Below are 13,350 nucleotides of genomic sequence, written 5' to 3'. Positions count from 1 at the left end.
GGTCCCTGTTCCCCTCCCAGGACTGTAGACAGGTCCAGCATCTCCCTTGGGAGGACGGCTTTCCATCCCTGATTAGGAGAAGGTTTATATTTAGGGTCAAATCTGGGGGAAGGGTAAAAGTTTGTGCTTCAGATTAAAGACTTAACTAAACAGTGGAGGTTGTGTTTGCATGGTTACAGCAGTGTGTGTGTGCGTATGTGTGTAAGTTTCAGTCCAATGTCAGTTATATATAACAAGTGCAGAATAAGAACCCCACTTACATAATAGATTACACCTGTTAACTGCGCTGGAAGAAGTATTTAAATCCTTGAGTGAAACTAAAAATACTTCATCACAAGGAAAAGCCCTGCACTCAGCATTTTACTTGAAGTACAGAAGTATTATCAGCAAAATAAGCTGATTTTGAAATTAAAAGTGCCCACAGTGCAAACAGTTCTACTGTTGACATGTTATTACAGATGCATTAATGTAGGCAGCTTTTTGTTATAACTGGCTGATGTGAAGCTATATCAGCCTTTTACCTTTTGTTTGGTAGTATAATTTACTGCATAAACACTATAGATTATATACTCATTTTAGATTTTCAAATCTGCAAGCTAAAACTAACCATATCTGACATACAGTTGCTGTGAAGTATAAGTGCAAAGTAGCATAACATTACAATACTTAAGTAAAACAGAGTTACCTAACAATTGCACTGTTAGTAATTTATGTATCCTATTGTTAGGTTTAGCCTAAGCCTGTTAGCACGTTGTCATGGCCTGAGATCCTGTGGCCCACAGGAAGTATCTGGGCTTTGGAAACCAATTCTCAGAGTGGCCCAACAGTGGAATTACGGGTTAGTGATGCCATTGTGCCAACATTGTGACTGAGATATCGTAAATACATTGATACACTTTTTATACATCACGTCCCTTGCAAAATGACTTGTTTTACCATCAGAATTTGATTCATTCAGTCCGATAACATTTTGAAAGTTTAGAAGAGCCACAAGATTAAATCATTTTATTCCCCAAGTTATCAGAGCACTAAACTCTGATGTAGATGGCTTGGTTGTTGAAAGTCTCTAGTGCGCTTGATCTGTCGGCCGAATGAGATAGAACCACTGCCGTCATCTGAGTAATTTGACACTTGGCAAATGAGCATTTCTGGCTTCATGCACTACTCAGCAACTTTCATAGAAATGTGAGGGGGCCTGGACTTTATATATCCAGAGAAAACTGTCAGCTTTATCCTCAGTCTGTTAACTTTACCCTAAGATTGCTTGCATGGTATCTTGATCCTGGGACAGAGAAGAGTAGGAAGCAAGATAGCTCTCTCTTCCTTAATGCGCTCCAGGAAAACAATGTTTGATTCAAAATGTTAAGACTTATTTATACCAAGTTTGACATCCATAGTTCCTGTCAACCATGATGTCCCCCAGGGTTTGGTGCTTGGTCCCCTTCTTTTCATCCTTTACATCTTTTACATGCGACATGCATTCCACATTGAGACATCCTTTGCCACCATGGTCAGTTTTACTGCCATGCAGATGACACTTAACTAACCCTAACCCTAACCCTAACCCTTTCCTCCAAGACCGTCACTGCCGGCATTCAACCTCAGCCTTATGGTAATTAAAACATGGATGCAAATAAATTTCATGTAACTCATCTGCAATGAGTCAGAAATCTTAATCATTGGCCCAGACTCCAGTTGCAGTCCCACACATGATTTTGCACTCAATGCTGATGGCTCCATCATCAACCCGTCCATCCAAGTCCCCAAATTTGAGGTTATCTATGACCCCACCCTCTCCTTCCTGCCCCATGCCAACCACATCACCAAAACATCACCTTCTTTCATCTCGATAATATTACTTGCCTCTGACCCTAACTGTCATCTGTCTCTGAGAGAGTTATACTGTGTGCTGCAAAGTGAACCTTGTTTTTCATTTTTCAGAATACACTGCTAAAAACAAACCCACTTATGTTGATATTCAAGCTCATTTCCGCTACCATAAATCAGGTAACGCCAATGCCCAATGTATTTCCAGCAAGTTTATCTGGTGCAAAATAAAATCAAGCCAGCAATTTCCTGGTCAAATATATTGGATGCATTCAATATCACAATCAAATTTGGTCCACTGCTCATTTTTTCATTTCCTGGAAATCAAGAGTACCAAACCTGCTTTTAAAAGTTGTAACATTCTGACACACAGTGATATTTCCGGAACTAATGTTGGAAGTACCTAACACATGAGCCATCTCACATCCACCTTCTGTCTTGAGAGTTGCACATGTGAAGTTCTGGTCTGGCAGACAAGATGGACCAGGAACTCAGTCTGTTAGCATGATATCAAGACCTGGCACCTTTACAGCTTTAGCTTCAATTTGTTAACATGATATCATGACCTGTTATCTTTAGCCTCAGTCTGTCAGCATGATATCATTCATATGGCTATCAAGTGAATTACTTAAGATCCTTTGACAGGGTTCTTGTTTTAAAATAAGTCAGCAAAATCATTAAAAAGTTATGGAAGTTATGTTAGCATACTTAGCCAGCTACATACAGTTTTTAAAATCTGCTGTTGACAGTTATCACTTCAGCTGACAAAAATAAGAAGCAACTTCTGTCTGAAATCAAGAACCCATTGTTTTATGTATATGTATGGATTTTGATGGCTTTTATCATTCTAAGTGTAAACTGTTTATTTCCACTTTTAGTATATAAAGATTGACAGGTTACCAACAGGAATGAAGAAGCAAAGCTTTACTAACGTCAGTTTACTCATGCTGCCGTCAAAATTGAAATTGGAGACTGTGTAGGCTATACGATATGCTTGTCATTCAAATGGTTAAGCTGTAATAGGACCGCAGTATAAACACTACTGTCAGTGTCCAAGCCACCAAAGCTAACAAATTAGCAAGGTAGCAAGCAGGTCACGTAATGCAGGATATTTAATGGTGTTGTAACAGAAGTAAAAGATGACACCATTGGGAATATCACCATTTTCCTCAGACACATTGTAAGATTACAAAGAAAAACTCTGAAGAACCAAAATTACAGTTTAGAAATGAGACAGTGCACTCTAGAATCATGTCCTGTATATGTGTCTGGAGGGTTTTGCAGCTGTCCATCCCTTTAGAACACTAGTCCTGGTTCTGAGTATATTCATTCCATTGGGAGAAGTGGACATTAGCAAGGATAATGAACCATTCTTTTATCCCTTTAGTCATTGGCGTATATATTAGACCAATTTTTCACAAGCCACATGCCTTCCAAACATTTTCACACTAAAATTTTTCAGATAGACAAATCAGTACAAAATTCACTTTGTGCGAGACCTCATTCTGTCTCATCAACACACTCTTGCAAGATGTGGCAAAACTGAAATTATCTTTTGTTCAGTCGATAAAAAATAAATAGTGGTCCAGGGATGATATTTCTCTGTAGGTCAACGCAGAAATAGTCAAAAAGCCTATGGGAGTTTCCCATTGGATTTTGGATTATTGCAGAAAATAAGTGCTGTGACAAGCAAACGTTCATAATTTCAGCAAGGTAATCTTTTCAACATGTTTAAACAATGTGGTTATGAGGGGGAGAGATAACCGCACCCTCTTTGGGAGTTTGAAAGCATCATCTTTTGATATTGAGCACCATTAAGTTACTTCAACTTTCAGAATTAATCCAGCAAGTTTTCCAAAGATCAAACTTGCACGGCAAGCACATCTGAAGAGCTCAGTTTGGATATTTCTTAATTCAACTTAATTTTACAAATAATAGCCTAATTTGCCTCAGTTGGCTTTACAGCATATAAAAATTCCTTTGTCTTTGGACCCCTACAGTAGATAAGAAGAAACACCCCTTTTAACAGGGGAAAAATGGTACACCAGCAATGCTCTCTTGGCGTCTTCTTTCTGAAGTTGTAATGGACAGTCTTCATTGACTGAGGCAGTTTGTTAAAAGTTAGACATGATAGAAATACATATGTCAAGATTTTGACTTGCTAAAACAAAACTTAGGAAGTAAATCATAGTCTTGAACTCTTTACCCTAACAGTTGACAGTTATCCATCTTTAAGAAACATGAATAGACTGATACAGCAGGAGATGTGATATCTGAGTGAGAGTAACGCAGCAGGTGAACAAGTTCAAGCTCTGCTGACATGACTGAGTCTGAGCCAACACACGCATACTGACTATACTGTGTGTGTCACATTTTAATATATAATTAGATATGTATGCATCTCACATATGTGATTATATATATAAGACTATATGTAAAGTACATTTACTCAAATACTGTACATAATTGCAATTTTGAAGTACTTGTACTTTACCTGAGTATTTTTAATTGATCTAATTTACATTCCTGCTCCACTACACTTATTTGATAACTTGAGTTACTTTGCAGTTTCAAATGATTCAGTTATACTACTATTTGTCACAAAATATAATCAACTGATAAATTACAATGTATTATTATAGATTACTGTAAAATGCCCAGGAATTAGTAAAAATGAGCTGAACATTTACCAGCAGCAACATTAAAGAGATGAATACTAAATGCATCTATAATTATAATTGGATAAGATATATTATTCTGAAATTGACTATTCTGATCATTTATTTAAAGATCCTGTGTGTTGAATTTAGGAGGATATCAGCAGAAACTGAATATATAATCACCTCAAACTAAAAGTCATTCGGTTTCGTTACCATAGAATGTGCAGTTAATTTCTACATTGAGAGCCTATTTCACATTGTTGTTGTTCTACAGTAGCCCAGATTGGACAATCCAAAACACTGGCTCTAATTCATTAAGTTTTTTGCGCTGGCCACTGCAGTCACCCTTGGTACATGGGAGAAGTTTCAGTTTGTCGCAGTCTACAACCTCACCACCAGGCGCCACTAATTTCTAGACACTAAACCTTTCAATAAAATTAACAATGCAACAATCCAAATGAATACGCTGCCACACACTTTTAGTGGCTCATAAGTGATTATTGAGAGGGATTACTTTGTACTAGTCAATACATAGTCTTTAAGAAAATGTGGCATAGTATATCTTTAATCTGTAAAGTAACTAAAGCAGTCATGCAAATGTAGTGCAGTAAAAAGTTCAGTATTTGTCTCTGGGATATAGTGGAGGGGATGTTTAAAGTAGTAATACAATATGCGTTGGCTTAGATTCAGTCGTTCACACAGGTTGAACTCGTTTGCTTGATGCCTCACTCTCACTCAGATCAGGTAATCACATCTGCTGTATCAGTCTGTTCAGTATGTTCCATAGACTGAACATAAAGATGGATGGCATGGCAGCTCTCCAAAAGAGATGCCAAAACATCTAAATCGTCCTCTGGTGGCTGGCTGCACTATAGGTCCTAAACCTCGCCCTATCCATGTTAGCTGACACTGCATGAATGTGCTTTCTTTAAAAATGTCCCCTCTTTTTACAAATGGACTCACTTTTCGCAAATGTTCCCACTTTTCATAAATTCCCTCACTTTTCACAAATGCTCTTTCTTTTCACAAATGTTCCCACTTTTCACAGATGCACTCACTTTTCACAAATGACCCCCATATTTAACAAATGTTCCTACTTTTCACAAATGACGTCATTTTTCACAAACTCCCTCACTTAACTTCTTAAGAGGGCCCGTTATTCAAAAACTGAAAAGGGGCATTTTGGAAACTGAAGACATTTTTAGACAGTAAAGACATTTGTAGTAAATGTCTCAACTTTTTAAAAATAAATTCTGTCTCCAGTCTTGAAATCTAAAACTGAAACACACACACACATGCACACACACGATGGCACTGTGGAGTGTTGAACAGTTCTGTCAACCAGCAACAGCAGATATTCAGCCACTCACACTAGGCACTGTCACCCCCGCCCCTCACGCACACACACACACACACACACACACACACACACACACTTATATTTTTGGAACTCCACCCCCTCACACCCCTAACCCCCCCACCCAGGGCTGTCTTTAAAAGAGCCCTCTCCGGCTGTTCGTCCTCGGTGATCGCATCCGCTGCTCGTCTTCACAAGCTCTCCTGAACCCACAACCAAGGTAAATATCCACACACACACACACACACACACACACACACACACACACACATACACGTCAAAACACACACATTGTTCACTGCGTAAATGACATTGAGTGTTTGCCACTGATTATGAAAACGCTCCAAATAATTAAACAAAAAAGACAACAAACAAAATGTGCTACAAGTAGCTCTCTGTCTATGCATAATGTATGTGCATCGGCTGTAATGACATATTGGACATCTGCAGACATAATTCAGATTCTCATAATTTTACTAGGTATAAAATAATATAGTAAACCTATAAATATAACGACACTGGCTGTGGTCAGTCTGTATTGTCAGTTATGTGCATGTGCAGCACATGTGCATCTGCTGTAGTGACGCTGCAGACAGCTGTTAGTGTTCAGATGATCATTTTGTGTTTGCATTCAAACTACAACAGTCTGAGGTTCTTTGGGCTCCATAGGGTCAATAATCTCCTTTGAAAGTATGGTTCAGGAATAATTTATAAACCTGTGGTTGTGTATCAGTGTTTTTAAACCTGTGAAAAGATTCTGTATAAGGACATTAATTGTGAATGTGTATGTAGAAACAAAAAGTGTTTTTTGAACATCTCAGTGCAGATTCAAAAAGTCTCTGAAGCAACACATGGATGCATTCGTTCTACACAATTGTGAAAGAATCAATACACCGCTAAAGGCTTGGACGATACTGTGTTTGCATGTGTATGATAATATTTCACAGGCTTAAATATGATAATAATATGAATAATACAAATTCTTATTTAAGGCCATCCAGTCCTATCTTTTGGTTTTGAGATGAGTGTCTTTGTTGTACTTTGTTCAAGGACACTTGTTCAAGAAAGTCTCCAAACAATCTACCCCAAAACTACAACAACTACAACATTCACGTCAGTTTTTAGAGTTTGATGTTAAACTTGACGTGCTTACAGACACATCAACCCCCACAATTTTGAAGAAAACATATAAAAAGGAAGATAGCATCTTCAACAATTTGACAACACGTGCAGCATTTAATAAAACCAAACCAAGTACAGAAACTTCAAGTTTTATGTCAGTCAAGTTTTTATTTTAATTATAACTTTATTAAGAAATTCACACTATTAAAAAACTTACTTGTGAGTTTAGTTCTGTTTATGTCTTAATACAGCATGTGTCTTGTTTTATCTTCAAATCAATTTTTTTTATCCATCCCAAAATCGCAACTTTACAAAAAACAGCATCCGCTGTCTTTACAAATTTAGTTTGGATAAAGAATGAAACTCAAAAAAGTAGAAAAAACAAAGAAGAACTTCAGGAAATGTGTTTCTCAATTTGCCAGTGCTTTCATTGTTTTCTTCATTTTCTTTAGCTTTTATTGTTTTCATGTTTAATTTTTTCAGTTTTAGTACATTGAGCTCTCAGGGTCACCTTGATTGTTTGAGGCATTTTTTTCCCCTAAACTGAGTTTATTCCCTGAGGAGCATGAATATGCGTAGTGAATTTAAGGGAAATCTGCTGGTTTGATGTGGATGCTTCCTACAGAAATTAAGGCCTAAAAGTGCCTATAGAAGAATTATAAGATGTGTCACCAAATTTATAAGGGAGGATGATCATTTGAGGACAATTAATATCAACAGTGGAGAAACAACACCAGATTAAACTGATTCAGCATCACACTGCTCACAGGTCAAAATAAGACCACGGTGACTCAGTTTTATAAATCAGCAGAACATAACCTTGATATGCCCACCCTGAATCCTAAGTATACTCTCAGAAACCTCACCCAGAAGTTTAGAGAGTATCCTCTAGGCTTTTTTCATTCTCGCAGCTGGAATTTCTGCCAGCTCCACCTGCTTTCAGCAGATATCAGCTTCACATGAGCAGATACCAGCAGGCAGTAAAATTAGAAAGCAGCCAAAGCATGTCCAACGTCATGGGTGGTGTCGACTTTCAGCGGAAGGTTTTTCAAGCTGAGAGAAAAAAAGTGTCATCCAAAAATTCATAAGGCAGTTATAGTTTCACATTCAGCAGTTTCCTAATGAGGGGTGATTTAATTTTATCTTAATACAAACACATGATGGAGTCATGTTATACATGATATGGATTTCAATCATGAAGCAGAAGGAGAAAAAGTGCATTATAGCTCTTAAAGAACTTTGAGGGGGAGGGTATCAAAACCTTCCCTATGTTGCCTCTCAGAACTTGTCTTAAACTTCTTTTTCTTTGTTGGATCCAAAGAAATGTAGGTCTTTATATATCCAAAACACTCTTGTTTCTGGACCAAACCTTGGTTTGAAATCACGAAGTGGTCTCAGTCCAGATCAGTTGAAACCATGGTTTGATTCTTTTTATTGAGGAAACTAATTTTGGTTTAGATGGTTTCAACTAAGAATGGTTTTCCTTACCTATTGTAACTTAATTACAGATATGTTCTGCTCAATTATTTATTATCTGACTTCAGTGTTTCATTCTGGGTTTTTTTGTTTGTCTTTCTTCTTCATTGGTGGTGTTGTTCTTCAGCCTTCTACCAGTAAAAATGGAGCGTACCTTCATTGCTGTGAAGCCCGATGGCGTCCAGAGAGGACTGTGCGGCGAGATCATCAAGCGTTTCGAGCAAAGAGGCTTCAAAATGGTGGCTGCCAAATTCATTCAGGTAACCAAAATGACGGCTGGAATATATTTTTAATTTAGAAACACAAAAACAACAATGAAAGACACCTGGGTGACAATTAACCCAATACAAATAATAAAGAACTGTCAACTTAAAAATAAAAATAAATGAAAGTTTACATTTATATTATTTTTATGACAGAATGAAAAGTTATATAAAAGTTTTGATATCAATCATGAAAGCTCAAAGTTACGCATTTGACAGAAGCCCAGGTATTTTTTTTTTTTCATTTTTAAAGAATAAAGAACAGCCTTTTTATTTATACTGCAAATGTTACTGTGGTTTTGAACTTTTCCATGCGTCTTGGAAGTAGGTAAAATTTTGCCTGCTCTGTAGTGCATTTTGTATATGTATAAAGGAACTTTTTACCATTTTGAAGCCCCAATCACCCTTTTGAAGTAAAAAGCAGATGGTGTCCTCACTCTCAAGATCCAAGCAGTAGTCCCCCAAAAAACGGAAGTACAGGAATACCCTCGCACACACAGGCTCATGATGACAACTGTCGAATTGTTGAATGTTGCAGCTACTCTGAAGGACTCACACTCGTATCACTATCAACCACTCAGCGTAGTTATTCACAGCTGTTGTGTGTGTGTGTGTATGTGTGTGTGTGACGGTGCTGGTGGTGTCGATCCCACAGTGTCCTCCTCTATCTGTGGGGAGGAATAATCTACATGCTTGAGGATGAACTCAAAGTTAGATTCAGGATAATTAGTTGATGTACACTTGTTTTAAAATTATTTTTTAATGTTTAAATTTAAAGGGCAGCATTGTGGGAGGTACATGCTCTGTCATTTCTGTTACCAAAGTTTATGCACTCAGTCCAATAACAGGATTGTTTACAATATTTGGGTATCTGACTGAAGGTCGTGCATCAGGGTCTGTAATGACAGTCACGGGCTGCTAAGTTATATAAATCTTTACCATTTATCTCAAATAGTTTGTCCAAATACAGTTGCTTGACAACCATAAGAGGCACAATAACACAGCAGATCCTCACAGAGTGACGATAACTTCACATCCTTTGCTCTAGGTTATGGCTTAATATATCCAGATATATCCAGTAACTAAACGATAAATGTAGTGCAGTAAAAGATACAATATTTAGCAAAAGATGAAAATACTAATGCACAAGTACTTAAGAATTGTGAAAATAAATGTACGTCTTTGCACTGCTGGGTTTTTGTGTTAATATTTTAAATCTGTGTGTTTTCAGGCCTCTGAGGACTTCATGAAGCAGCACTACCTGGACCTGAAGGACATGCCTTTCTATGGTGGACTTTGCAAGTACATGTCCTCCGGACCCGTCCTTGCCATGGTAACACAAGCACAAATACACCACAATAAACACACTCTCACAGTCATCCTGCACATCTCTGGCACTCCTGTCAGTCAGATATCTTTCCCTTTTTATATCTTTCACTCTCTTCACGCGATCTTTGTTTCCAAGGTCTCTCTCTCCTTGTATGGAGCTGACCACCTTTAACACACTCAGCAGGTGTAATCACACTAAGAGGTCAGGACCTCTAAGAGCCAGGCCACATGCCACATCTTAAAGCGCCTGGAAAACATGAGGTTGGATGCTGGGTGCTACATTTGGACCTACTCTGTGCCAACTTTTAAGGGTGCAGAGGCAGGTTGCGTCCAAGTTGCTAAGTGGCTATGATAGAGATCCTGAATTCGGAGCTGACCTTCCAGGATTTGTAAAGCTTTTTTTTAAATTCTCCATATTTATCACAAGCTGATATTTATGAAAGAAGGGGACGATATCTACTGGCTGTGGCTGGTTGGTCTTTGTTACATGACATCCATGTTGCTGCGGTACAAAAGTTGAAATTTGTTTATCTCCAGGAATGCTTCGCGCTGCAATAGAGTAGCTTTCACTTTTTAGTGTGCCTTCCGCGAATCTTCACTGAAAACAATAGATTCAAGGGTACAAAAAAATGGAAGATGTAAATGGGCTTTTACAGGATGTTCAGATGATAAAACAGCTCCATCTCCTTATAGACTCCCCTGAACTTCAGTGCTGTTAAATATGCACAAAAAACGTGAAAGTTATTCAAGGTATTTTATTGTGTTTGTTTCATTTCCATTTTTGCTACTTTTACTGCTTCAGAAGTAAAACTTTCAAATGTCATTGCACTGGTGCATTTGCAGTAAAGGCTTTCTATTTTATTCTATTCTTTCATTGGGCATAATTATAACTATAGTTATTAACTAAATAATCAAATGTGTTCTCTATCATATTTAAGATATTGCCCACTTAAAGACAATGACATTTACTAGAGGTTGATGACACCAAAGCTGTGAAGCTTGTTTCACTCTGTTTCTGCACAGAATTTAACAAAATTTAACAAAAAAGGTACTTTGTAAGCCTGTGTATTTATTTAAAAAAAAAAAAAAAAGCTAATTTATATTACCCTATCTTAATAATACATTTATATTTACATTTCATACAAAAACAAACACAACAATGTTTTTCACAAGGGGTTAGGGTTAGTAGTAATACAATATGCGTTGAAAATGAGATTCTCTCTGCTGGCTTGTTCTCCTATGACCAAAATCTCATTCAAAATTTTTAAGAGATACAGTCATGTGTCATCGGTCTAGCGACGGACGAAAAAAGCCATTTTTACACATAATCAAACTGAAGTCAGCATGTGCAAACAGAACATTATGTACATTTATGCTAAAATATATTTACCATATCCTGACCTTTTTTTTTTTTTAAAAAAAAAAGACACAAAAACGTTTGTCCTTCTTTCTTATCGTTAATATTTTTGTTCCCAAAGTTCCCGACTTTAACATAAAATTCAATCAATAGCGTTATAAAATATTCGACTGCAAAGGTTAAGTGTGTTGCATTTGCAGGTGTGGGAGGGTCAGAGCATTGTGAAGCTGGTCAGGATGATGCTGGGTGAGACCAACCCTGCTGACTCCAAGCCTGGCAGCATCCGTGGAGACCTGTGCATTAACATCGGCAGGTGAGTGCCGACGCAAAACACAAAACAATTGTGTCTACAAAGAACTTTCTGTGTTTTAGAACGCTGTAACATATAGAAGTGTCATACAATTACACATTTGCAATTAAAATTTATTTTGTTTTTTAAATCTTTAACAAAAATGTGTGGAAGAATTTGAATTCTTATCATCAGTTTAAAATAAAAATAGCAATGCAACAAGTGTAAGCCATATTCTAAATGTACTTGATTTTTCAGAGCATACAATGCCTTTTTTTGGCATACTGTAAATACTTGTATAATACATGCATTTTATGTCGCACAAAATCATCCCTGACACCGTCCATTTATGATTCCACTAACCATCCTGTTTTCTTAGGAACATCATCCACGGCAGCGACACCCTGGAGAATGCCAAGCGTGAGGTCGACCTGTGGTTCAAGGCTGAGGAGTTCGTCAACTGGACCCCCTGCTCCCAGGCCTTCCTGTATGAGTAAACTGGCCAATCATCATCCAGTAAACTACACCCAACTGGACCCCACTTAACCCACTGATCCCACTTCTGTCCTTCCTGCAGTCGATCCTCTAACTTGGTCTTCACAACTCATCAATTCAAAACATGTAGGACTTATCAATAAAGTCTCATGTTAACAAGTACTGTCAGTATTTGTCGTGGATTAGTATATCCTAAAAAGTCATAGAGAGTCATAGAGGTATTATTATGCCTTTACATATGACTCTCTATGAAATTAGTATATTATGACATAAAAGTCATGCATAAAGTCTTAGTATAGTATATCATAAAATAAGGTCATAAAAAAAGTAATGGTATAGTATATAAGAAATAGGACATAAATGCTGATTTAGCATGTCTCAAAAATGTTGTATTGTGTGATTGGACAATACAACATTTTGTATGTAAAGAAATTTTTGATGCAACAGTTTAAGCCTATGTCATAAAAAAGTCAAATACGGCACGTTGGCGTCGTGGTTAGCCCACCCAGTTTGATCCCAGGTTGGAACGAGGTTCGTTCAGGTGCCCTTCTTTGGGGAGTTCGCATCTTCTGAGGTTCTCTCCGGTTTCCTCCCACATTCCAAAAACATGCAGGTCAGGTTGATTGGTGACTCTAAATTGCCCGTAGGTGTGATTGTGAGCGGGAAAGGTTGTCTGTTTGAATGTGTCGGCAAGCAATAATCTGGTGACCTGTCCAGGGCGTACCCCGCCTTGCGTCCAGTTACAGCTGGGATTGGCTCCAGCCCCCCGCAACCCTTGTGAGCACAAGCGATTATGGACAATGAATGAATTAAAAAAAAAAGAAATGCATAGCTCAGAGAACTTTACAGGTATATTCATGAAAGGTATTCCAACACAAACGCAAAGATAAACTTTTTAATTTTCTAAAGAATACCACGATGGACGATTGTAGCGAAAGTAAGCATTTTTAAATTTTCACCAGCAGCTTAAATTGGATTTGGCAAATGTCAACACAATAATGTAATTTTACACAAGGTACAAGAATGTAGGATTATTTAAGCAAAATATAGCTGGACACCTCACTAATAAAACTATAACCATATACAAGAGTGAAAATTATGAACAAAAGTCACGATTACATGACAAACACATTACAACAGAAAAAAAGTACTTTCAAAAATTGAAAAAAACACCC

General features: G+C 37.5%; 1 protein-coding gene across 1 annotated transcript; it reads left to right on the top strand.

Moving 5' to 3' along the window:
* The first annotated feature begins 5,980 nt into the window (after positions 1–5,980).
* LOC121956404 (nucleoside diphosphate kinase B-like) lies at positions 5,981–12,337 on the top strand. Its single transcript, XM_042504597.1, has 5 exons — positions 5,981–6,064; positions 8,570–8,702; positions 9,937–10,038; positions 11,592–11,704; positions 12,060–12,337. The coding sequence occupies exons 2-5, from the start codon at positions 8,586–8,588 to the stop codon at positions 12,175–12,177; spliced, it is 450 nt and encodes a 149-aa protein (XP_042360531.1). The 5' UTR covers positions 5,981–6,064; positions 8,570–8,585; the 3' UTR covers positions 12,178–12,337.
* The last annotated feature ends 1,013 nt before the right edge of the window (positions 12,338–13,350 follow it).

The sequence above is a fragment of the Plectropomus leopardus genome, chromosome 17 (assembly GCF_008729295.1).
Source record: "Plectropomus leopardus isolate mb chromosome 17, YSFRI_Pleo_2.0, whole genome shotgun sequence".
Taxonomy (NCBI): Eukaryota; Metazoa; Chordata; class Actinopteri; order Perciformes; family Serranidae; genus Plectropomus; species Plectropomus leopardus.
This window is presented reverse-complemented; position numbering and strand designations above follow the sequence as displayed.

Excerpts from the sequence above, each read along its gene's own strand:
- LOC121956404 (XM_042504597.1), top strand. The coding sequence starts at position 8,586 with ATGGAGCGTACCTTCATTGCTGTGAAGCCCGATGGCGTCCAGAGAGGA. Across the intron at positions 8,703-9,936 it reads TGGCTGCCAAATTCATTCAG|GCCTCTGAGGACTTCATGAA; the intron begins GTAACCAAAATG and ends GTGTGTTTTCAG. Across the intron at positions 10,039-11,591 it reads CCGGACCCGTCCTTGCCATG|GTGTGGGAGGGTCAGAGCAT; the intron begins GTAACACAAGCA and ends TTGCATTTGCAG.